Source organism: Colletotrichum destructivum, chromosome 3, assembly GCF_034447905.1.
Source record: "Colletotrichum destructivum chromosome 3, complete sequence".
NCBI lineage: Eukaryota > Fungi > Ascomycota > Sordariomycetes > Glomerellales > Glomerellaceae > Colletotrichum > Colletotrichum destructivum.
This window is the reverse complement of record NC_085898.1, coordinates 5,816,286-5,839,320: the sequence shown is the minus strand read 5'-3', so window position 1 is coordinate 5,839,320 and position 23,035 is coordinate 5,816,286. Positions and strand designations below refer to the sequence as shown.

The following is a 23,035-nucleotide window of genomic DNA, read 5'->3' as shown; positions in this document are numbered from 1 at the left end:
ACACTACGACCCCAAAGGCCGGTCAGGAACGGAGTCGGAGAAGAGAGAGGGGGGAGGGTGTGTGTGTGGAAAGGCATTCACTCACTCACTCCTCACTCACTCACTCACTCACTTACTCTGTGCATCCGACAGACTGGAGATTCTGACACGGAGCCACCCCCCCCCCCCCTTCTCCTCTTCCTCCTACTCCTCCTCCTCCTCCACCGCCTCCCTTCTTCCGCTCATCTCGAATTGCATATATGATGCCAGTTCCGCCGCACGTCCTTGCCCACCAAACCTCTTGCGATACCCATTCTGCCCTCATCCTTCTTCAGCCGGTCCACGAGCTGCTGCTACTGCTGCCGCTGCTCGATACCACACACCGCCACCATGAACATCCTTTTCCTTTGCACCGCGCACAACTCGCTGTCGCAGCGACTGTATTTAGCGCTATCCAAGTCTCACACCATCACCATCGAGTATGCCCTCTCAGACGAAGCCATGATTGAGGCAGCCAGGCTCGCCAAGCCGAATCTTATCATCTGCCCGTTCCTCACCACTCGAGTCCCTAGCGAGGTCTACGAGACCTACCTGACCCTCATCATCCACCCCGGCCCCCCCGGCGACGCCGGGCCCAGCGCCTTGGACTGGGTGTTGATGGGCGACGACGGAACGGAAGCCGACCCCGAGGCCCTCATCCGGAACGGCACGTGGAGCGAGTTTGGTCGACCGTACTGGGGCGTCACTGTCCTCCAAGCCGTCGAGGAGTTTGATGCCGGACCGGTATGGGCCTTCGAGCAGTTTCCTTTACAGATCGACTCCCCCGATATCACAAAGTCGAGTATCTATCGTGGTCCCGTCACGCGGGCCGCACTCACAGCCACTCTCGCTGCCATTGAGAGAATCCAAACCGCCTCGATTCAAGCCGCTTCACCCTACACCCCTCCCCCTTCACCCGGCTCTCAAAAGTTCGCCCCGCACCTTGTCACTCCTCTCATCCAAGCAAAGCCCGCCTACCGCGACGCCTCGGTAACACTGCAGAAAGCCTTCCTTGGCGGGGTAACACGTCACCGTCCTCTGCTCAAGGCCGCTCAACGCGACTTTGACATCCAGTCACACACGGCTCGCGAAATATCCCGAAGGATTCGGTCGTCCGACTCCCAGCCGGGTTGCCTGACAACCTTGTTCGGCCCAGCCCTATACGTCTACGGTGGCATCGTCGAGGAGAGCGACGAGTTCGTCGGCCAGGCACCTCCTGGTGGCATCGTCGCCTGTCGAGACGACGCCGTCTGCGTCGCGACGTGCGACGAAAAGGCCATCTGGATCACCCACGTCCGCCGCATCAAGAAGAAAACGGACCCGATGTTGTGGCCCAAGGTGCCGGCTGTCTCGGGTCTGCGGGAGCTGGACATCCTCGGCGACGACGCCGTCGCGGAGAACCGCACCTCGCGGGCAACCATCGACTGGTCGCGGGCGCCGCACAATACCCAACAAGACGTCTGGGTCGACTTCCAGACCTTTGCCGGGGCCAGGCGGGTGGCCTTCCTCTACTTTGACTTCTACAACGGCGCCATGAGCACGGAGCAATGCTCCCGCATGATTGACGCCCTCGACTTCATCACATCCACCCATGTTGTGGAACGGCCCCTTAGCGCCGTCGTGCTCATGGGGGGTGACGGCTACTTCAGCAACGGCATTGCACTGAACGTTATCGAGGCTGCTGCGGACCCGGCTCTCGAGTCTTGGCACAACATCAACCGCATCGACGACGTGGTACACTACCTCCTGCTCGAGCTGCCGTCACGCAACATCCTCACCGTCGCCGGCATCAGAGGCAACTGCGCGGCGGGCGGCGTCGCCATGGCTGCCGCATGCGACGTTGTCCTTGCTGGGTGCGAGGTCGTCCTCAACCCGGCGTACCGTGCCATTGGTCTGCACGGCTCCGAATATCACTCCTTGTCATACACTGGAAGATGCGGTTCAGCTGGGGCCAGCAGGCTGCTGCGTGACATGACACCACTTTCAACAACCGACGCTCACGCGATGGGCTTGGTCGACCATACGGTTCCCGGCTCCGGCGCCCTGCTCGACACCCGCATGCGGGACCTCGTCAAGTCGTTGCTCTGTTCTGACCAAAAGCTGGCCCCGGGATACTGGAAGAGCAGTGTCGACGTCACACCCCCTGGTCTGGCGCGCGCACGTGCCGAGGAGCTTGGGGAGATGTCCAAGGACTTCTGGAGCGCTAGGTCGCAGAGGTATCACCTTCGCCGCCGAGACTTTGTTCGCAAGATCAAGGCCGTCAAGACCCCGCTCCGGTTTGCGACACATCGGCGCAGCGCCGGAGACCTTGATGATGAGGAGTCGGATGACTTTGACGACGTCTTGAGCTTCGAGCGCAAGGCGAGAGCAGCATTGATGGCTGAGTTGCTCAAGGAGTACATGGAGAGCATGTCAATGAGCACGCTTCCTCAACGGTCCGACGCCAGTCATGGGAGCGCCTCACATCATTCTAGAAGAGCAAGTGAAAACGTGGGCAAGCGGGACTTGAGGCCCATCTTTTCATGTTACTACGATGTCACAGCAACATGAAAGGGAGCGCCCGGCTGTTGACAAAGGGCTTATTACGACACAGACAACACTCATTCAGAACTTCACCATTTCGCTGCTCTGGGAACCCAAATCTCGCATTATAATACTTTTATGTGACGGCCAACGGGGGTTTGGTCAACTTTTTCGCTTAGAAATAATACCAATCATACCAAGTTCATGACTACTCCAACTTCTCGCAACGTATCACATTTACTCTTAGTCGTGATACTCCCGCAGGATGGGGGAGGGGTTAAGGCCAGGTCTTGGACACCCTCTCACGCCTTGTCTCATCATTTCTCGCCAGAAGTGGCATGATGGGTGACAGGCTTTCTGGCCAAACGTGCACCAAAGAGGGAGCAGAGAGCGTATACAAGCCCCCTATCGCTGCCTCAATTGCTAACGGCACTCGCGTTCCCATATACAGGCTAGCGTTTGGCCTCAGCCCTCCTAGTCTGCCCATCTGCTCCTCCAAAACTACCTAGGTAGTGGTCCTATCCCCCCCCCAAAAAAAATGACCGTTCATGGACAGAATACATGTTGAACTACTGTCCTTCTCCATTTGTTCGGGTTCGCATTTGTGCAACCCCAGAAGTTGCACCTCCTCCAGCAACGCGCTCGCTCACCCCCCCCAATCGGCTGATTCCACGAAGCGGTAGAACGGCCCAGGCCTTTGGTTCTGGAACCTTTGCCTCTTACCGAGCTGCCGGCCCTTTGATGTGTTGTGATATGGCATCTGCCTCCTCACCGGTGGTCAAAGAGCCGACGTGGTGGGTTGCGTCTCCGGCGGGCGGAGTGCCGGATCCGGTACTTTACGTGGGGTGTGATGCCGACAGGGGGGTGCCGTCTTGATATCCACTTGACCTAATATCCGGGTCTCCCTCTCTCCCCCTCCCGTCTCATGTTCCTTATGGCTCTGCCTGAACCTGAATCATGTGTCTGTCTCGTATCGTCTTAGGGAGAGAAGAAGAGAAGAACGGAGGAACGCTCCTAAAAATACCGCCGCCATTACACCACACAACGTGGGAAATTAGGACGGCTTTCCCCGCCCTTGGTTGGCGTGTCCGCACCAACTCTGCCCTTCTTAGCTGAACCGACATCAGGAGGGAGGAGTCGCCACCACCGTACGAGTCTCGACCAATGCTCAGTGGCAATCTTCAAAGTATGACGCCGAACGACAAAGCTGGCTGATGCCATTACTGATACCGTTTTTGGATTTGGGTCCTCGTGACATCATCCAGATCAAAGGGCGATATGCTGGGCGTTTCGGAGGCCGGGGTCGGGTCCACCTATCCCGCCACCAGTCATGTTACAATCCGCTATCTTGGACGTGTAGATCACAACGCTAATCAGACTAAGCTTTGCGGAGATTCCACATTATCCTCGTCACAGAACACGGCATCAGCTCCCCGTGGATGGGGGTGAGGGGGCGGAGCCGTTCGGGTTCTCAAGGGCAAGGGGAAGAGGGACCCAATGAAGAAGCTATGGCTTATCATGGTAATGGTTGGACGGAATGTCTGTCGATGAGGTTGATCCGGCCAACGTTAGAACATAAGTACGAATGCGCCTCTCGGTGCTTGTGTCAAACTCCGTAGTCGTGGATGAAGACGCTACCCTTCGCGTCCACATCACAAACCCTCCACTACGAACCCCATTATGAACGAATCGAACATTAAAAGCGGCCGCCGCGTGTCTTTCGGGAGAGGTGGAGCGGGCAATATTCGTGAGTTTTGGCCTTAATCTCCTTTCAAGCCTTGACTACATACGCCATGCCGCCATGCCCAAGCTAACACGGGTATTTTTGGGCCATTACGCGGACGCCCGGATCGACGAAGAGAATACACCGCATTACCCCGAATCACGCCGGAGGAGTAGTGTTTGGAGTGCAGGCTCGGCCGAGTCGACACTCAGACCAGGGAGCCTTCTTCACGGGGTTCGAGATATGCTACGGAGGAAGTCGTTAAGCGATACTCCCGAAGAATCTCCAACGGAAACGGGAAGGAGAGAAAACACTCCATGATCGCAAAGGCCCTTGGCGCTATCCATGAGCAACACCTTGAAAAGGCTTACTTGGTTTCTGTTTGAGGCAGGCTAAGAAAGAGATATCGAGGTACTGGTAAGAGAAGAGCAGGTATATACTCGTGACAGTTCCGGCAGGGTATTGGGAGGCAGGAAAAGATAGAGAGAACTATAATAGGTGGATTCATCCGAGTTATTCCAATCGTTTGCAAATCCGTCAGGGACTGTGCCATTCCCGGACGTAGGCCTGTTCACAGCCAACATCACATCAGAACGCGGGGTAGACATTCTGACGCAACAAGGGGGTTTGGGTCTGGCAGTCACCATCCGCTGTAACCTCATTTTGAGTTTGACATGGCCTTCAAGAACACGAAACAAGCGACTTCAGACCAGCACTTTATTCCAACTGCAGTCCTTTACGACTTCCACCAAGTCAACTCACCACCTCTTAAACATGCCCAACCGCCATGAAATCGACAAAGACGGAGATCTTATTCTCCAGCTCAGTCGTGTGGGTCTATACGATGCCGAGGACGAGGTTGCTGAAGACGAGGCGAGCAGCGAGGACGCCGACGAGAAGCTCGCGAACTACGAACAAGTCGCAAACGATGAACTCAGGGTGTCTTCCAAGGTCCTCGCCTTAAACTCTCCAGTCTTCAAAGCGATGCTGGGGGGAAGATTCAAAGAAGGCACGGAGCTCGCCGAGAACATGGGGTCCCCAGAGCCATACAGCATCGATTTCCCGGACGACGACCTCGAGGCCATGACCATTTTATGCCAGATTCTTCACAACGTCTACGTTTCCGAGAGACCAAAACCGATAGGTCTCTCTCGGCTGGCTTCCATCGGCGACAAATACGAGTGCATCAATGCGTTGAAATACTGCGGCATGGTCTGGATCCGAGACTAGCTTCAGGATTTCGAAGAGAGCGAACCGGCGATGATCGACTTCTGTCATCTTCTCGTGTTTTCGTATGTGATAGATCTCCCTTCAGAATTCTCCGAGATTTCTTGGAGAATGTTTCTCTACCACGAAGGCCCGTTTTCATCGACGTCGGATCAAATCAAGGTCTTGGTAGACCATCCCCTTCTAAGGCACGACATCATCCGTAAGTACACTTGAAGTTTGTGTATCTGAATTGAGGGCTCACCACCGAAAAGATTGTCTCGAGCAAAGGCGACACGAGTGTTGCAACACATTCTACAAAGGCCTCATAAACCCTGCGACTTGGAGCTGGGATATCTCACAGAACCCATGCGTAAGGTCTGCAAGGGCACTCGGCGCTTACATGGAAACTCTCCGCAAGTTCAATGTTCTGCCCAGAGACATTGACTTTGCGACACACAGATTCTGCCACCTGCTTGAAACGGCGGTTGACCTTCCCAAAATCACCATGGCAGATTTCTCTTGCATCAGGGAGATAGGGGTCTGCGGCTGTCGGACGGACAAGTACTTCAACCGAAACTTGACGGACGAAGTCGAGAAGGAAGCAAGGAATATCATCCAGAAGAGGAGGGTTTTCAACTGTCTTGACTGCCTGAAGAGCGACGGGGCATCTGGGGCAGCCAGGTCATGCCGTATCCGTCACTTTAAGTAGCACGTACGTAAGCTTCTACTTCAAAAGCTGATTCGCCATGTTGCGAACTGCAAACGAAACCATGATCATTGAATGGTGAAGTTCCCTTCTCGTCTCTATCCCTGCGGGATGGAATATGCAGCAGCAGTGAAGCTGGGAGCAATCCAAATTTGTCCTATTTACAAAGTAAACATCTCAATGGCACAACCGACCAAACTGTCATTCGATAACTAAGAAGACCGTCAACTATTGTAAAGAACACTGTGATGAGCTCAAGGCGCAATGAGTAATTACATGTAGTGATAACCCCCATCCCGGTACATCAACTGCGAACCAATCCCCATGTCACAAACAGTAGGTTCTGAGAGTTGTAGCACTGAATGGTCCCTTGCAGCCCCAGCTTCCCGTCTTTAGCCAAAACACCGTATCTCGTCGTGTAAAAGCGAACATCGTTCGTGCCGATTCGCATCGGGCTGTTAATACCGCCAGAGCTTGCATGCCTAACCGCGAAACTGCACGAACCCAAGGTCGCAACACGGGCCCAGCCCTCCGATGAGAAGTCACCCGGCTGTAACGTCCAGAACCCATTCTGGTCCCCCAGAGAGTTGACCAGAGCCTGGCAGTCTACGGCCGAAGGGGCTGAGGCCGAGTAGTCTGCCGCGGGGTCCTCGGCTTGTTCGCCACACCACTCGTCCCTTCCGGACGAGAAGGGGAAGCGTTTGGAGAGTCGGACTGGTCGTGTGCCTTCTGTCCCTTGGGTAAATCGGAGTTTGGGATTCACATGCAAGACCGAAGCCGTGTCTGCGGACTCGATGTAATCCCGAGAACTGAAGCTTTCTAAAACGTTTTCAGAAGTTGCCGCGGTTGTGATGAGGCTTAGGACAGTGGCCCAGAGGAATGTTTTGGCAAAGACGCGCATCTTAACATAAGATTCCGGCTGCTGAGAGAGTAAACAGGCAGTACGATTGGTTCCTGAAGAATAGAATGTTGATCAGGTTTTGTTGGACAAGTACGTCATTGGATTGAGTGGGGATGAGTGATGTCCGTTGTGATGCGAGTGAGGAGAAAGGCATGCGTTGACAGCGGGCTTCATATATAGCCATAATGACTGGCAAGTAACTGTCGTCACACTATTGAATGCGCGAATCACTATAGGTGGCATGATTCGGCCTTTTGTTTGTGCCAATGGACGTGGCATATGCATGACTTCGTACCTGACGAAAGTGATGTGCAGCTCAGTCACAAACACAAGATCCAAACCTGACATGAGTGATTCGCCGAATGAACGCCAGGATCCCCCCTAACAACATCTGAAGAACTTCCCTGCATCGTGGTCACACCTTGTGAGGTCGGTCAGTTGGGGGCCATGCTCGCGATGTTGTTGGGTCCAAAGTCTAAGGAGATGGTCCGAATGTGATAGCGACAGCAAACGGCCCCCGAAAGAGCGAGCGGGGATTGGCACTGGAAGCGCCCAGCACAAAGGGGACATTAATGCGGCAGATGGTGCGTCGTGGGCAGCAGCCAATCACGATGCCATGTCGACTGTTGGTTTGGCTCAGGGGCTGCAGCCGTGAGCAGATGCGGTGACCAATGTCAGTGTTGTGCATGAGGTCACTGTGATTGCGTTGGGCCTACAGGTCGAACATGTATGATGTGCCCCTGACTTGAAGATTTAACATTGACGACGTAATCAGACAGCTTGAGAGTCGCGGGGTCAACAGATCTTGGGGATCCTTGGGCTTGGGGATCCTTGGGCTTTGGGCTGAAAGGCCGCATGATTGCCCGCAGCTGGGGGCAAGCGAGCAAGCAACCTTGTCTTCAGAAGTTGGGTCAAAGATGGGCACGCAGGACCTGCACATTTGCGATATTGAGATGCTAGATGCGGAATCGCTGTCAGGTCTCCGGTCAGGTCTGGCACGAGGGGGCATTACACGATGAGATAATCAGACGTTGGTTTTGGTGTTGATGGCCATGCGCCTACCCGATCCTCCCACTTGATACAACCGCGCCTTGCCGGTGCATTGGCTTCGGGACGGTTTATCCCGGGTCTGAACGGTATAATCAATACTTCGCATTTCAGTTTGTCCGAGAAACGTCACTCTCTAGGTTGAAGACGGCCTGCCTGACAGCATCCATTCCCTCGACGTCGTCTTCGAGAAACCTCGTCGCTTCATAACGGTGTGGTTGACCTTTTGCCAGGAAAAGTTTGACCTTGCTCTTGCCGAGACAGTCGACCATGTGAGTGCTCACAGAAAGATCAACGTGGTCGTCTGCATCGCCCTGTATGATTGTTGTGGGCGGCCAGGCCGCAGCTCTGGCACTTTCTGATTCTGACTTTGCCCATTCGTAGCCGGGGTCGACGTCACCGACGAGATTCGGAAACTCGTTTTTGTACAAGTAGTAGCTGTACAGAGACCTGCGGGCAAACGCATCGAGACTTCCAGTATCAGAGAGGGGCACAGGCTGGATGCTAAACTCGGCGCTCTTGGCGCCAGTGGGCAGAAGTTTGTCAAGACGAAAGACCTGCGGGTCGCAGTCCGATGTCGTTCCTACAGATACCGGCTCGGACAGATACCGGGTCATCTGGACTTTGGTGATGGGCTCAGGGGTGAGCAAGACGGAGGACTCGAAGAAGGGATGCTGGAAGGTGGTGATGCCAGTGACTGATAGCAGTGCGATTGGAGGCGGCGTGAGATGATGTGCCGTCAGAGACGCCATGAAGAAACCTGGAGACGCGATTCAGCGTTTGTCGACGCAGTAATTAGAAAAGTCGGCGGGCAGGACGTCTGCTCACCAGCGCTTCCACCGCCGACAATCACCCTGCGTCCAGCGAAGGGCTTCTCGAACGTCGCCCACTGTCTCGCAAAGGAGTAAGCCGCCTGGGCATCTTGGAGCAGACCCGTGGCCCTGGCTTGTGGAAGCATGCGATAACTGGCACTAATCAGAGGCCATTTGTTCTTGAAGCAGACCTGTGTTGTTTGTCAGTCACGACTCTCCGCGGGCAGCGATGATGCGCAAGCCTTGAAAGACCCACCTGTACAAGCCATGGTGGAACACAAGACCTGGAACCAGCCACGAGGCCCCCCGAATGGAAGTACAGGAATACGGGAGAGGCGGTCGGGTAGTCATCTGCGGTGTAAACGTCACACTCGAGGGGGATGGTATGTCGAGCAAAGACGTGAGTCATCTTCGTCAGACGGCGGGTGCCATTTATTACGGACGATGCCATGGTGTGCTAGTGCCCAATGACTGAGTGGTGTTGAGCGGAAGTGTAGGGAGACGAGCACGCTTCACTTGAGTTGCAACTGGCTTCATACGAGTATCTTGACCTACTCCGTCAACACTCTGGAGCATGACGGATGAGCAAATTGTTCTGGTGCCATTAATCCCCAGCTTGCCGTTGTCAAGTTGACTGACGAACCATCGGCAACGGGCAGGCAGCAGCTATTACCTGCTTACCTAAGGGTGTGTGGGCCACGAGAGAGGGAGGGAGACAGCAACACACAACCAGTGGCAGGCCGTCTTCATGCTCATCCTCTCCTCGCAACCTCGAACTTTGTAGGAGAAATATTAGATAGGACTTTGGGTACTTGGTAATCGTCAACAGGGCCCAAGGGCGAAGACAGTGCTGAATAAATCGCATCACGTATCGTTTATCTCGGCGGTTTGCCGATCGGCTAGAGGCGCGCGAAACGGGAAGGTCCGATACTGAAGAAAGGAACTTTCCTTACCTAGGTACCTAGGTACCTAGGTGCGATACGACTTGCAAGGAGCAGGTGGTGCAAGCGGAAGTGAAGCGGGCATGGTGGGCGATGCGGGGCAACGGGGTGAGGAAAGAGAGGCTCACGTGCAGCACCAGGCGGTGTGTCCGATACAGACTAGCGCCAGCCCCCGCTCCCGCGGATTGGTTTTGCCGCAATCCCCGTCGCATCCTCCTTGTTCCTCGTTCCTAACCGGGAATGGACATGGCAATCAGTACGTAACATCAGACAAAGCGCCCAAGCCGTATCGTCGAACCGAGTTCTGCTGACACATAACTAAGAGCCCCAACACCGCATTGATGTCACTCCTGATGCCTGAGCGACAGCGGAATGGTAATCCCCAATCCTTGCAGAAAACATTCACGGGCGCCTGGCACGCACTGGAATCAGGTGTGTACGATACGGATACCTAGGTACAATACGAATACCTACTACACCACCTACCCAGTCGCCTCTGCAAATGCCATAACACATCCCAACTCTATCGCCATCGCTTGAGTATTAGCGAGTCAGCCCCTCGTGTGACAAATCCTTTTTACCATGGTCCTGCCTGGGACTTTTGCAGCAAACTGATAATACCAGCATCGTTATCCCATCACCGCTCTTTTGTCCGTGCCGACATCGCCTCCGACCCTCCGTCGACCCGTTCCCCGTCTCTACCCGTCGCATCTTTTCCCGCCAACTTCTTCTGCGACTCTGGACTCGAGACGATTTGCAACAGACTTCCCTCCCTCTCAAGAGCAGCCGGGTCCAAGCCTCACAAACAATAGAAACAAAATTCGTTCGTTTGTCGCCGGTCTCAACGCAATCCCCGAGTCGAATCGGCCTGCTTTTTCGAGATTCACCACCCTCGCTTAGCCCCGCCAAAGTTGACCTGGGGGGGTTTTCATGCGCCGCAACCCCTCGTCACCCTCGCATGTATTTTCTCGGTTAGGCTGTAACGTCTTGTCGCTGTGTGTTCTGTTTGGCGGGTTACGTACGGTACGGATACCAAAATGTCGGGAAGCCGACCTCAACCGAGCCGCAGTCCTTCTTCGCAAACAACACATCGCCCAGCAAACCCCAGCGCCTTGCGCCAAAGCTACACAATGGGTTCTCCCATTCAGTCTCCCAGCTCCGTCGGCGGCGAGTCCGAATACCTGAGCACTCGCGAAGATGCCACTCCGATAGCCACTCCGCTAGCCACTCCGCTTCCCAATGACAACGATTCTCGAGGCCCTCCTCGTGCTGGCCCTAGCCTCGCCCGACCGAATACTTTCCCGCCCACCGAGTCGACAAGCCTCCTGCAGAACGTTCTCATTGACAACCCACCCGCTCACAATTATCCTAATGGCACCTTTTCGCCGCGGCCCGCGAGTCCCGTCGGGAGCGAGAACCCGGAGTACGACCGCGCCTCCTCTACTGCGTCCGAGATCCCTATCCTCGACCCCATGTTGACTGCCATCACCGGCGACGACCACTGGAGGAAGCGCTTCATCAGGAAGATAAAGAGCAAGAAGATGCACACCTCGAGCACCTTGGCAGAGCAGGCCGGCTTCAAGGACAATCTGTGGATGTAAGCTCGCACCATCCTCTCTAGGAGAGGCCGTAGCTCCGCTGGCTAACTTACGTTCCCCCCCCCTAGGTACCTCTCTTACTACATCCCTCTCTTGACCTGGCTGCCCCAGTACCAGTGGTCTTACTTGAAGGGAGACCTTGTCGCCGCTCTGACGCTTGCATCCCTCTACCTACCAATGGCCCTCTCGCTTGCCGACAACCTGGCACACGTTCCTCCCATCAACGGGCTGTATGCCTTTGTCTTCAACCCCTTCATCTACGCCATATTCGGCAGCGCGCCGCAGATGGTAGTCGGCCCGGAGGCTGCCGGGTCTCTGCTAGTCGGGTCTGTGGTCAGGGGCAGCATCGATCACGACAAGGGAGACGAGTACAATGCCGAGGTGCAGGCCAAAATCTGCGGTGTTGTAGCGGGCATGGCCGGTGCGACGGTCTTCATTGCTGGCCTGGCAAGGTTGGGCTTCCTCGATAGCGTCCTCAGCAAACCTTTCCTGAGAGGTTTCATCTCTGCCATTGGTTTTGTTATTGCCGTTGACCAGTCCATCCCCGAGCTCGGCCTCGCCAAGTACGCTGCGGAACTCGGCGTGGGCCACGGGAGCAGCATGGACAAGCTGAAATTCATCTTCAGCTCCTTCGATCATGTCCACAAGCTCACCTTCATCGTTGCTGGTGTCAGCTTCGTAATCATGATGACGATGCGGGAACTCAAGAAACACCTCCAGCCCAAGTACCCGGGGGTCGCCTACATTCCCGATCGCTTCTTCGTCGTTGTCATTGCCGCCGTCCTGTCCTGGCAATTCGACTGGGAGAGCAGGGGCGTTGAGATACTCGGGCCGGTCAAGGCGGCGTCAGGACACCTCTTCACCTTCCGCTGGCCTTTTCAGACTTCTCACATGGAGCACATCCGCGAAGCTATGGGCACGTCCTTCCTGATCGCACTTCTGGGTTTCTTCGAATCGTCCGTCGCAGCCAAAAGCCTGAGCAGCTCCGACAGTGTGCAAGCAATCCAGCTCAGTCCCAACAGGGAACTCGTGGCATTGGGCGCTGCGAACATCGTTGGAGCCTGCTTCATGAGCTTACCTGCCTTTGGCGGTTATGGGAGAAGCAAGTTGAACAAGCAGACCGGTGGTAAGACACCAATGAGCTCCATCTTCCTCAGTCTGATCACGCTACTGGCCGTCTTTTTCTTGCTGCCGTACTTTTATTACCTTCCCGTAAGTCACTTTGCCCAAGCTGTGGTGCCCCTCGCTAACGCCCCCAAGAAACCGGTACTCTCGTCGATGATCACGGTTGTGGCCTGGTCACTCCTCGAGGAGGCCCCACACGACATAGCCTTCTTCTTCAAGATCCGAGGCTGGACCGAGCTTGGTCTGATGCTCATTATCTTCGTCTCGACGATTTTCTACTCACTTACCCTCGGCATGGCCATCGGCGTTGGTCTATCGCTGCTGCAGGTCATCAGGCACTCGACTCGTCCTCGCATCCAGATTTTGGGACGCATCCCTGGTACGCACCGCTTCGAAAACGCCGAGTTGAACCCGGATCGCTTGGAGTTTGTTGAGGGCTGCCTCATCGTCAAGATTCCGGAGCCGCTGACCTTTGCCAACACGGGCGAACTCAAGGCGCGCCTTCGGAGACTGGAACTTTACGGCACGAGCATGGCCCATCCCGCGCTGCCGAGATTGCGGGGTGAGCATCATAACAAGAATGTCATCTTCGACATTCACGGCGTCACGTCGCTAGACGGGTCCGGTACCCAAGTCCTCCTAGAGATTGTTAGCGGGTACAGAGAGCGCGGCGTCCGCGTGTTCTTCAGTCGTGGCCCGACCAATCCGCGCCATTCCATCTGGAGACTCATGAGACAGGCGGGCATTATCGATCTGGTCGGCGGAGAATCACACTTCGTTACGGACGTGCAGGAAGCACTCAAATTGACCGAATACGAAAACAGCATCAGCGAGGTTACGAACCCCTGAGCGGCGGGTAGAGAGTCTGCATTGTGGCACGGCACGTTGGAGCGGCTGCATAGAATGGGGCGTTTGGGAACCAGCATTCGAAGCGAGAAAACGGCGTTGCAACATTCATTCACTTCTGACAGGATAGCTGTTCGACCGTCTTGACATGGGAAAGATGTCTAATGAGTTTTGACACGAGCGTTATGGACACGTACATAGACAGTATATAAAACAGCGGTGCATTTGGTTCTCTACATTTCATTACCACTCCCAGTTTGGACTGTGCTTCACTGAGCTGCACACGCATCATGAAAACCGCCAGAAAAGAAAAGGCAGCCGAGTGTTAACCTCGGCATGTCTTCTGGATCAAGGTTGCTTACACGCTTTGGCTAGGACACGCACTCTCACTACGTGTTATCATACACTCATGTTTCATTCTCGGATTGCTGCTTGTTTGTTTTGTGTTTCGCCGTCCCGCATACGATTAATCAAACAACCGAACACTCCCCGTCCACCCCCCCTGGCCTGGCCTGCCTAGACAACCTCATTGACAAACAGACCAGCCATACCCTGACCCGTACCGATACACATGCTCGTGAGCAGGATCTTCTTCTTTGTGCGGCGCAGCTCGCTCAGGCCCGTGACGATCTGGCGGGCGCCGGTGGCGCCGAGCGGGTGGCCGAGGGCGACGGCGCCACCGCGAGGGTTCATCTTGGCCCAGTCGAGTGCGAGCTTGTCACGGCAGTAGACGGCCATGCTGGAGAAGGCCTCGTTGATCTCGACGACGTCGATGTCGGCGAGCGAGAGGTTGTGCTGGGCGAGCAGCTTGGGGATGGCGACGGACGGGCCGATGCCCATGATGCGCGGCGCGAGGCCGGCGACGGTGGAGCCGACGTACTTTGCCAGGATCGGCTGGCCGAGCTTGACGGCGGTCGAGCGCTTCATGAGGAGCACGGCGGCGGCTGGATTCGTGGGTTGGTCAGCACAGAGACTCTTTGCACGAGATTAGGTACGCTGTGAAAGGTTGAAACAACTCACCTCCGTCGGTGACCTGGCTGGCGTTGCCTCCCGTGGTCGTGGGACCCCACTGCGGGAAGGCGGCGCGGATCTTGGCCAGGCTCTCCGGGGTCGTGCCGGGCCGGATGCCCTCGTCCCGGGTGAGCGTCACCTCCTTGGCCTCGCCGTCGGGACCGATGACCTTTGTAGTGATGGGCACGATCTCGTCGTCGAACCAGCCGGCGTTCTGGGCCCTCTCGGCGCGCTGGAAGCTCTCGGCGGCGTACTTGTCGAGCTCCTCGCGGCTGAGGTTGAAGTCGCGCGAGACGTTCTCCGAGGTCCAGCCCATCGGCTCCATGCAGTCGGCGGCCTCCTGGCTCTGGGACGTGACGGCCTCGTCAAAGGGCTTCTCGAGGGCGTCGCCGCCGACGGTCATCTGCTCGGCGCCGAGGGCGATGCCGACCTCGATGGAGCCGTTGGTGATGGCGTGGGCGATGTCGGCCGTCGCCTTGAGGCCCGAGGAGCAGAAGCGGTTCACCGACGAGGCACCGGCCGTGTTGGGGAAGCCCGCGGCGAGGGCGGCGGCGCGGAGCTTGTATGCGGCTTTTCCGTCCGAGACCTGGCGATGGAGCAACAAAAAAACATGTCAGAATGCGGTTTTCGTTACGACGGTTGCCATCCTTTGGGCAATCAGGGAAGGAAAGAGATGTTTTACGCACATTGCCCATGCAGATATCCTCAACCACGGCGGGGTCGATCTTGGATCGCTCGCGGACCTCTTTGAGGATGGCGTAGACCATGTACTCGAGCGTCGTGTCCTTGAAGCCGCCCTTCTTGGCCTTGGTCAGAGGCGTGCGGATGGCTAATGTGATGACAATGTCATCGGGGTTCTTGGACTGGCTACACAGAGGCAGAGAATGGGGGGAGTCAGTCGGAACGGTTCGGTGTCTCGGCGACATAATCACATGCGCGGACCGACATACATCTGGTTGATGGCGCTACCCGGGGCCAGGTGCTTCACGATGGAACCGATTCTCTCGAGAGCCATGATGTCGGATGATGCGGTGGAGGAACGACGACAAAGGGGACTATGGAGATCTTGACGGGAGGTCGGGGTGGGGTATATTGTGGTCAGAGAGAGAGGGAACCAGAAGAACAGAGAAATAAGCTCGAGAGTTTCGTCGCCCGTGTCATGAGAGAAGAAGAAGAAGGGCGGGGGGACCGAGACCATAAAGTAGTCTAGACATGGTTCATGACGGCTTAGCTGCCGGCAATCGTGTCGGGTTCGGGTCCCTTTCCCCAGGCGAGTCCTACGCCCAGGAACCCAGCGGGTGTGGGGGAGAAGAATTGGACCGAGGCATCTCGGCCACAGAGCGAAGCCAGTTGCGTTTCGGTGTCCCGAGGAACGGGGGTACCGTGGAGTCCGGGGTGCAGTAGCGCATCAGATAAACCTCGTTAGAGTCGCAGGTTGTCTCACTACTATGGCACTAACAGAATTAATCATTGTCCCCCCAACACACGTTCCCTGACCCCTCCTACTATTTATCACATAAAACCCCAGTCCCCTAGGGTGTGCTGTGCTGTAATAGACGGACTTGCTGACCAACAACACAGATTCGATCGGATGGCACATGAGTTGGCTCAGAGTTTGCGACCCTGACTTCGTGTACTGTACTGCCCCAAAGTCAAAAAAACCACTGCCCTTGGCCAACATGCCGACTTTGGACCGAGGACAAAACCAGCCTGCGAAGATCCAGCGCGAAGACCGGCCATAAAGACAAAACTTGGGCAGCGGCACGGATAGGTACGTTCAGATGCGGTCGTTCATATTCATATCTAGGGGCGCCTGAGACGTCTCCTCATGGGCCGGACCCCAACCCTAGACTACAAACGCCCCGTCGCCCATTTCTGTCCCGTTTTCCGCATTCTATCCAACAAGGAGAAAGACATTACTAGTATATGAATTGATGCTGGGAGCCCCGTCCCTATGTCCGTCTATATAGTGTATGTTTGACTGGTGCCGGTACTGTTTCCCGTTTTGTGTCGTCATCAAAAAGTCAATTTACCCAAATGCTCATTATAAAGATGGTGCCCAACTCCAAAATCATGAAGTGAGTGTAAATGCAACACCAGCGAGGGCCGCCACGAAGGCGCCGAGCACCGGGGCCGTCCCTCGAAGAGCGGCACTCTTGTCGCCAGACTGGGGATTGACGCCGGTCGAGGCCATTCCCATGTACCACGCGCCGATGTCGGTGACCTTGCCGTCGTTGTTGAGGAAGGGGACATTGGGGCCGACGTTACTAGTCTTGGAGCGGAAGGCACCAAAGTAGGTGTACCGCTCGATGTAGTCGATGCGGTCAAAGTAGTCGGCGCTCATGTTGTAGAACTCCTGAGTAGCGGCGAGCTCCTGGTGGGCATAAGCATATTCGGTGACCCAGATCTTGGTGTCGGGGAAACTGGGACTTTTGTCAGCACAGCAAGAAGAAGAACAAGAAGAAGAAGAAAGCCCGAGGACATACTTGGCAACACGCTCGCCAATGTGGCTGGCCAGACCCCCGAAGTTGTCGTACCAATGCACGGGAAGAAAGTCGTAGGTGCAGTTCTTCTTCTCCCCACCGTCGCTGATGATGTCGGAGCAGTTACCGAGGAACTGCTTCAGCCACGGCAGCCCGGCGGGGGCGCCGGTGCAGGCAGGCAGGCCGACCTTGACGCCGAGCTCCTGCAGAGGGATGAAGTTGGCGACCCAGGCTTTGGCGGCGATGGCGGGGGCTATGTCGCTGCCGCCGTACTGGGTAGGACCGTCGGGCTCGTTGAAGGCGAGGGCGTGGGTGATGTTGATGCCTTTGTCCTTGATCAGGCTCTTGACGCTCTTGAGGAATGTCGTGTCATCGGGATTGGACGTGACACCCCACATCATGGGCACGAACTCGAACTCCTCCTGAGATTTGGAGGCATAGGCCGGGCTGGGAATCTCCTGATAGTTGTAGTACCACGTCAGGTCGGAGCCCGGCTGGACCCAGATCTGGTTGTCCTGGGGCCAATTGGAATTGGGGGTGAAGACAAGGCCGCGTTTCGATGACGACGTCGCGGCGACGAGGGGCACGAGGGCCAGGAGGAATGTGGAGAGCATGATGGGCCGGGTTGAGGTGGGTGAGACCCGGTTCGGGGCGGGAGCTGGCGGAGGGGGTCGTTCGGTCGGATCGGATCGGATCGAGTCGAGTCGAATGGAAACACGGCGGGGGGGGGAGTCGCCGGTCGTTCTCGTGACTGACCCGGAATTGCGACCGGGGCGAGAGACTCGAAACTTAAAACTCTAAACTCAAAACTTGAGAAGAATTGTCGTGTCGTGCTTCGTAGGTGCTGGATAATGACGAGACGCTCACGCAGTTGCTGTTGCCAATTGAACGAATGTGGAAGAGAGAGAGAGCGAGTGAAGAAGGTTTTCGTGATCGAGTCGAGTCAGGGCTGCCGGCGACGAGCAAAAGAAACGAGAGGCAAAGGAAGGATAGAAGGATCCTTCTTTGGAGAAAAAGGACGGCGGCGGCAAGCAGGTGGTGGGTGGTAAGTAGGTGGTGGGATGAAAGAGGGCAGGCAAAGCGACGGACGGGACGGGTAAAGGTGAAATGGAAAGCAATCGCAACGGGGGCCAACACCAAGATGACTTTACGGCGCCGCCTGGGTCTGCCGTCCGTCCCATGTCCCATGTCGCATGCTGGCCACTAGCAGTGGTGTTGGCAACTTGGCGTTTGTCCTGGTTCGTGTTGGCGTTTGGCGTTGGGACTGGCGCGAGGCACTGACTGAAAGATTGACTGCTTCAGCAGTGGGTGGGGTGGTGTGCTTTTTCTGTGCATCAGTAGCGTACCGTAGCGTCTTGGAGCGTCGCTTGATAAGGCCGCAACAAATACCTATCCTGTATCTGTATCCTTTACGGAAACCTAGGTAGGTAGGCGAGGCGTTGTGCGCTGGAAGAGAAGTGTGTGCCAATAATGCCAATAATACCACCTACTCACATGCCAAGCTGCGTGGCTCTCTTGCGCCGGGGGGGCTGCTCAGCTCCCTCCCCTCCCCCCGATACGATTGTCGCTTGTCAGTCAAATTGGCGATTGATGATACTGCCGCCGCCGTCGCCTGTGTCGGTTGGTCTTGGCAGCAAAGCCGAGACTCGCTCCTAGGTACCTACCTAGGTACGTAAAGGTGTTGTACAGCGCCCTTCCAAGATCAATTATAGAGACCGGTGCCTACCTACCTACCTAGAGCCCTCTGACCTCTCTGCCCTTGCCTCGTGGAAGGGAATCACAACGCGATACCTGTAAGCTCCTGCTCGCGCCACCCAATAAAACGAAACGTCCACCCCGTATAATTGGTGCGCCATTCCAGGCCCATCGACCCGCAGATCTAACTCAATTACGCATGGTCCTCCCTTTTCCCCTTGTTCCCTCCCCTGTCCCGTTGCCTAATCCGGCCCCGTTGGCTGCAATCCTTCCCTCCTTGGGTCTCCCAAGGGCTCTCCTCTCGTCCCTTTTCCTTCTCCCCTTCTCCTCCTCAAGTATTGATGCCCCTTACTGGTTGGTACTTGTTCTTAATGCTACGGTTCGCCAACTGTCGACCGGCTTTGCGGCTGACCCAACAGTTGGGACACTCGGACCTCCCCCCCCCCCCCCCCCCGCTCCATTTTGGCACCGAAGGTCCATCCGAACCATCGGCACTGGTCCCGAGACTGCCGGGCAACTCACCGGACCATGTGGCTCGTGTACGTCACCTTGTCTACCTAGGTAGGTAACATGGGCCTCCTCTTACCCTCTTACTGAACACCCACACCACCAACTTTCATATCCCCTTTATCCTCTGAACGGGAAAGCAACCAGACAACAGATTTATGCTTATCCGAATATGAGAATCATGTTCTACAAACTGTAATCTACAGCACATTAAGTAAGGTAGGTAGATAGAAACAGCAACTAATCCACAGTTGAAACTTTACACGTCAACTCAGACCTATACAACCCCACCCATTAATGGTCTCTACCTTCATCTCAACGACAGTTTGTTCGTCGACAGGATCCACCATCACTGGTTGATGCGGTGTTGCCAGACCTCCTGTTCCGCCCGCGCGCTGTACGTGCTTGCGCCCAAGATGTTTCTCATCTGCTCAACACCGGTAAACAACACCTGACGTGCCACAAACCACCGAATGCCTTCGCGGCAAGGGGGGCTCGTCAAGCTACCCTGATACGTCCAGAACTCGTTGAATCTCAAGACGCTGTCAAGCGCCAGTTGGATGTTGATCTCGATCTCCTCTTGGGATCCCGTTTGGTTGAACCCAATCATCGGCGGCAGTTGATCGAAAAACGTGTTGTTCGAGTTGCCGGGGTCAAGACGGATGGCCATCACGGCCTTCTCATGACCTTCCTCGTCAACATGAACGAGATGGAGCTCCGCCTTGGACCGATCGCCGTTCACCGAGTGATCGGCTGGCGAGTGAATATGCCAGCCCTTCAGGTACACCGTCGTATTGTCGAAGCTAGCCGACGGGTTCTCTGTCCAGACGCCGTCTGGGTGGGAAACGGTAAATGCTGGTCCAAAGTTCCAGTTGTAAAAGTTGCCCTTTGTCTTCTCCGGGTAGTCAAACGTGACAATGTGGTTCAGGGACAGGCCGTGGTTGAGGCTGAGGGCAATTGGCGATTGCTGAGTACCCGTCTGGCACAATGTGTAGTCTACAGAGGACCTGTCAGTGGCTACAGCGAACGATGTCTGGCTGTCCAGTGATGGGTGTACTGACTTGGGTTGATGCGGCCCCAGTTGAACGAAGCCTCGTAGGCCCAGTCCGTCGGCGGAGGCGCAGGCCCCGAAACAACCACCCGTTTTCCAAGGCCCTCAGAGATGTGGTTTTCGTGGCCGGGACAGGCAACGGCACCGGATGCCAACGCCAGTGCGTTGAGAAGGGCTTTTGACAGCATCGTGATGGCAGTACGAGGCAGGTTGTTCGGGCTGCGGGAGGATTTGATCGCGAAGAGGTATAGAACCGGCTTCCATCGCGATATTAAAGGCCTTGTGAGCGCAGGAAGACACCCTATTCTTTGAGGACTAAACGCTGTCTCCCGGAGACTGATGATGGTACATGAGAACGGCTGATGGAAAATTCCACTGGAGCAAAAAGATTCCAGTTCGCCTTGTGTGATGCATTCCTGTCCTCCACGTCGATCTTTTTTCAGCCTGACTGTTTCCATGCACGTGTGGAAGAGCGTTTCTCGCCCACGTTTTTCAGAGGACAAGTGAATACAAAAAATCAAACTCGCGTGTCGGAGTTGCTGGGTTAGAGATTCCACTGCTCCGAATGCGCCATGTCGCCAAGCTCATTCGCGTGCCTGCTCATACGAGATCCCGTTTGGTTTTACTACTCTAAGTAAGGTTGCCAAGATGTTCCCTTTCATGGGCTGACGTTAGTCAGGGGAGGTTGAACCCCTAAATGAGATCGTCAGTCAAGAGATTCCTGGATTGAGAATGCCACTAGGCCAAGACCTACCTGTCTCCTTGGAAACAGTCTATCCTCACACAGCGCCACGAGAAGGGGACGAATGATCAAGTGTCTTGGGTGCGGCTGGTACCCCGGTGTGAGGTAACAGAGTGATCCCTTGTGCCTTTGGGCTAAGGAAAATTTCCCCTCGTTCCTCGACTCCCAAATTCTGGCACGTTGGTGGCCCGACGCATGTTGAGTGGCTCGACTGATGGTTCTTTACAACCAGGCGGGATTGCAGCATGGTAGTCACATACCCTCTTCCAATCAATCGACCATCCCTCACGCAGATGACACCCTCTGTCAATATCCTTTGTCACCTGTGAACTCCTCGGCTACATGATCTTGTCCCTTAATCCTGCCGTCGATAGTACGAAAAGCCTCCGGTTTACTCTGTTACGCCAGACCGATGAATCATCTGGCTTGGGAGTTACGTTGGTGCATTTGCCGTCAAGACAGTCACGTTCCCGTTCACCGAGGTGACGGCAAGCCATTTCTATATACCGATCCCACAACGGCCCCCTCGTGAACTCTTGAGAAGCATTCCGGAGTAGCCAAATCTCTTCACTCTTGTAACCCATTCTTCGCTCACATCCGTAAAACCTTGACAAAATCCACTTGAGATGTCCCTAGTACTGCATGTTCTACTTTCAAGACTATTCAGCAGGATAGTAACTCACTCAACCGCCATGAGAATACAGCAGAAGTAACGAGAGGTAAACAGGGCCACCTAATTCACTATAGAATGCTCAAGGGCCATGGAGTCTCTCTTGGTCCGCGATGTTGGTCTCTTACGGGCAGGTTCCGGGAAGAGTGAGCACCGGGCCTACGGTGGTTTCATGTATCTTGCCTTCGAGCGTCATACCCGGTCAGGTATTAACAATCAGAGATCAACGAAGCTCCCCGGGTTACAAGAAAATAACCCATGCTTACAAGTAAGCACATGAAAGGGCTTGTTGGAAGCCGGCTTGATGCACCGTGTCAGGCTGCCAAAGTCAAGAGTGCATCCCGCTCTGGCTCCACCCGCCGTAACGGGAACAGCTGACGACTATCGGAGGCTTCGTCGTCTCGATGCCGTGTCCATTGCCACTCTCCTGGACCAAACTTTGAAACCCTTGCAAACTCTAGAAGGGGATTTTGCGAACCAAGCCAGGTTGATTATCTTTTGTGATGCGAACACGGGCTAGGGACCAAGTTGGAAACCGACCCGACTGACGGCGAGAAGGAGGCATGGGAAGGGGTAAGAAAGTCAGAGTGCCCCGGGCAGGCAGGCCATCAAGACACGGGCAGCAGCAGAACGCCAACCGCCTGTCCTTCAGCTACCCTTCAAGAAACATGAAGACCGGCCGGCCCAAAGGCTGAGATCATTCGGAGACTGGCCGGGGATGTCGGGGCCATGTATAACCGCAACAAATACCAGAAGCCTCATCATGGGGTTGTGAAGGGTTGTCACCAATGTTGATGGGCGGTGATGAGGTGATGAAATTATTTGTTCTGTAATTATCTTTACTTGAGAAAAGACCATCGTGGAGAGGCCGTCCATGACCCTTACTCAGACTTCGATGTTTTTTGGTCTTTCCTCACTTTGTATACGTTCCGAAGCGTCATCCATCCGACTCTCGGCACATCGTCAAACCCGCCGCCGCCCTACTCAGCTTTCCATCTTGTCTGTTTTATCAGTCATCGCAAAGAGTTCGTCTGCCGTCACCCAGCTCTCGCCCAACCCCGTGCCCTCAACTTATCTCGCCCTTGGTCGCTCCGGTGGCTCCAAGGAGGAGCTTCTGCCCTGGGAGGCGGACTCGTCGCTGCTACCGTATTCGCTCCCCATCTGATCCCTGGGGATGGGCACGAACGTCAGCCGCTTGACGAAGTACAGGTAGACCAGCAATATGACTGGGCAGAAGGCGAAGACGAAGAGGAAGGAGATGACGCCCATCATGACGTTGAACTCTATCGCGCTGCAGCCCATCTCGGCGGTTGGGTGTGCGTTGTCGGCTCCTGAAACCGTGCAGAGAGAGAGAGAGAGAGAGAGAGAGAGAGCCCCTGTGCGTGTCGAAATGGCAGCGTGGTTTTTTCTCTTCTGCTTGGAAGGCT

The 23,035-nt window shown here is 55.5% G+C and overlaps 9 protein-coding genes across 9 annotated transcripts; 4 read left to right on the top strand and 5 right to left on the bottom strand.

The window, feature by feature from the left end:
- The first annotated feature begins 81 nt into the window (after window positions 1-81).
- CDEST_05906 (Putative enoyl-CoA hydratase/isomerase, formyl transferase, ClpP/crotonase-like domain superfamily) lies at window positions 82-2,868 on the top strand. The gene has a single exon (XM_062922065.1). It carries the CDS (start codon window positions 370-372, stop codon window positions 2,566-2,568), a length of 2,199 nt encoding a protein of 732 aa, XP_062778116.1. The 5' UTR covers window positions 82-369; the 3' UTR covers window positions 2,569-2,868.
- A 2,170-nt stretch (window positions 2,869-5,038) lies between these two features.
- Window positions 5,039-5,494, top strand: CDEST_05905 (Putative SKP1/BTB/POZ domain superfamily protein; the record flags this gene model as incomplete). Its single annotated transcript, XM_062922064.1, has 1 exon — window positions 5,039-5,494. The coding sequence occupies one exon, from the start codon at window positions 5,039-5,041 to the stop codon at window positions 5,492-5,494; it is 456 nt and encodes a 151-aa protein (XP_062778115.1).
- A 983-nt stretch (window positions 5,495-6,477) lies between these two features.
- Window positions 6,478-7,207, bottom strand: CDEST_05904 (Putative Ecp2 effector protein). Its single transcript, XM_062922063.1, has one exon. The coding sequence runs from the start codon at window positions 7,078-7,080 to the stop codon at window positions 6,484-6,486; it is 597 nt and encodes a 198-aa protein (XP_062778114.1). The 5' UTR covers window positions 7,081-7,207; the 3' UTR covers window positions 6,478-6,483.
- Window positions 7,208-8,105: 898 nt separating this feature from the next.
- Window positions 8,106-9,770, bottom strand: CDEST_05903 (Putative alpha/beta hydrolase-3). Its single transcript, XM_062922062.1, has 3 exons — window positions 9,196-9,770; window positions 8,956-9,130; window positions 8,106-8,887 (listed from the first exon to the last, which is right to left on the bottom strand). Exons 1-3 carry the CDS (start codon window positions 9,388-9,390, stop codon window positions 8,238-8,240), a joined length of 1,020 nt encoding a protein of 339 aa, XP_062778113.1. The 5' UTR covers window positions 9,391-9,770; the 3' UTR covers window positions 8,106-8,237.
- Window positions 9,771-10,804: 1,034 nt separating this feature from the next.
- Window positions 10,805-13,453, top strand: CDEST_05902 (Putative SLC26A/SulP transporter, STAS domain, STAS domain superfamily). Its single transcript, XM_062922061.1, has 3 exons — window positions 10,805-11,477; window positions 11,547-12,690; window positions 12,739-13,453. Exons 1-3 carry the CDS (start codon window positions 10,918-10,920, stop codon window positions 13,450-13,452), a joined length of 2,418 nt encoding a protein of 805 aa, XP_062778112.1. The 5' UTR covers window positions 10,805-10,917; the 3' UTR covers window position 13,453.
- Window positions 13,454-13,965: 512 nt separating this feature from the next.
- CDEST_05901 (Putative thiolase) lies at window positions 13,966-15,475 on the bottom strand (the record flags this gene model as incomplete). Its single annotated transcript, XM_062922060.1, has 4 exons — window positions 13,966-14,393; window positions 14,470-15,046; window positions 15,147-15,327; window positions 15,411-15,475. The coding sequence occupies 4 exons, from the start codon at window positions 15,473-15,475 to the stop codon at window positions 13,966-13,968; spliced, it is 1,251 nt and encodes a 416-aa protein (XP_062778111.1).
- Window positions 15,476-16,019: 544 nt separating this feature from the next.
- On the bottom strand, window positions 16,020-18,221 carry CDEST_05900 (Putative glycoside hydrolase superfamily, asl1-like, glycosyl hydrolase catalytic). Its single transcript, XM_062922059.1, has 2 exons — window positions 16,947-18,221; window positions 16,020-16,883 (listed from the first exon to the last, which is right to left on the bottom strand). Exons 1-2 carry the CDS (start codon window positions 17,555-17,557, stop codon window positions 16,532-16,534), a joined length of 963 nt encoding a protein of 320 aa, XP_062778110.1. The 5' UTR covers window positions 17,558-18,221; the 3' UTR covers window positions 16,020-16,531.
- Window positions 18,222-19,371: 1,150 nt separating this feature from the next.
- On the bottom strand, window positions 19,372-20,413 carry CDEST_05899 (Putative alpha carbonic anhydrase domain, carbonic anhydrase, alpha-class). The gene is made up of 2 exons (XM_062922058.1): window positions 20,207-20,413; window positions 19,372-20,141 (listed from the first exon to the last, which is right to left on the bottom strand). Exons 1-2 carry the CDS (start codon window positions 20,382-20,384, stop codon window positions 19,495-19,497), a joined length of 825 nt encoding a protein of 274 aa, XP_062778109.1. The 5' UTR covers window positions 20,385-20,413; the 3' UTR covers window positions 19,372-19,494.
- Window positions 20,414-22,412: 1,999 nt separating this feature from the next.
- CDEST_05898 (uncharacterized protein) lies at window positions 22,413-22,943 on the top strand (the record flags this gene model as incomplete). The annotated part of the gene is made up of 2 exons (XM_062922057.1): window positions 22,413-22,417; window positions 22,544-22,943. The coding sequence occupies 2 exons, from the start codon at window positions 22,413-22,415 to the stop codon at window positions 22,941-22,943; spliced, it is 405 nt and encodes a 134-aa protein (XP_062778108.1).
- Window positions 22,944-23,035: the final 92 nt, after the last annotated feature.

Coding starts and splice junctions, on each gene's coding strand:
- CDEST_05903 (XM_062922062.1), bottom strand. CDS start 9,390: ATGGCATCGTCCGTAATAAATGGCACCCGCCGTCTGACGAAGATGACT. Junction 9,131..9,195: donor TTCCACCATGGCTTGTACAG/GTGGGTCTTTCA, acceptor CAAACAACACAG/GTCTGCTTCAAGAACAAATG. Junction 8,888..8,955: donor TGTCGGCGGTGGAAGCGCTG/GTGAGCAGACGT, acceptor TCGCGTCTCCAG/GTTTCTTCATGGCGTCTCTG.
- CDEST_05904 (XM_062922063.1), bottom strand. CDS start 7,080: ATGCGCGTCTTTGCCAAAACATTCCTCTGGGCCACTGTCCTAAGCCTC.
- CDEST_05899 (XM_062922058.1), bottom strand. CDS start 20,384: ATGCTGTCAAAAGCCCTTCTCAACGCACTGGCGTTGGCATCCGGTGCC. Junction 20,142..20,206: donor CTGGGGCCGCATCAACCCAA/GTCAGTACACCC, acceptor GGTCCTCTGTAG/ACTACACATTGTGCCAGACG.
- CDEST_05906 (XM_062922065.1), top strand. CDS start 370: ATGAACATCCTTTTCCTTTGCACCGCGCACAACTCGCTGTCGCAGCGA.
- CDEST_05900 (XM_062922059.1), bottom strand. CDS start 17,557: ATGCTCTCCACATTCCTCCTGGCCCTCGTGCCCCTCGTCGCCGCGACG. Junction 16,884..16,946: donor ATTGGCGAGCGTGTTGCCAA/GTATGTCCTCGG, acceptor CAAAAGTCCCAG/TTTCCCCGACACCAAGATCT.
- CDEST_05902 (XM_062922061.1), top strand. CDS start 10,918: ATGTCGGGAAGCCGACCTCAACCGAGCCGCAGTCCTTCTTCGCAAACA. Junction 11,478..11,546: donor TTCAAGGACAATCTGTGGAT/GTAAGCTCGCAC, acceptor CCCCCCCCCTAG/GTACCTCTCTTACTACATCC. Junction 12,691..12,738: donor CGTACTTTTATTACCTTCCC/GTAAGTCACTTT, acceptor AACGCCCCCAAG/AAACCGGTACTCTCGTCGAT.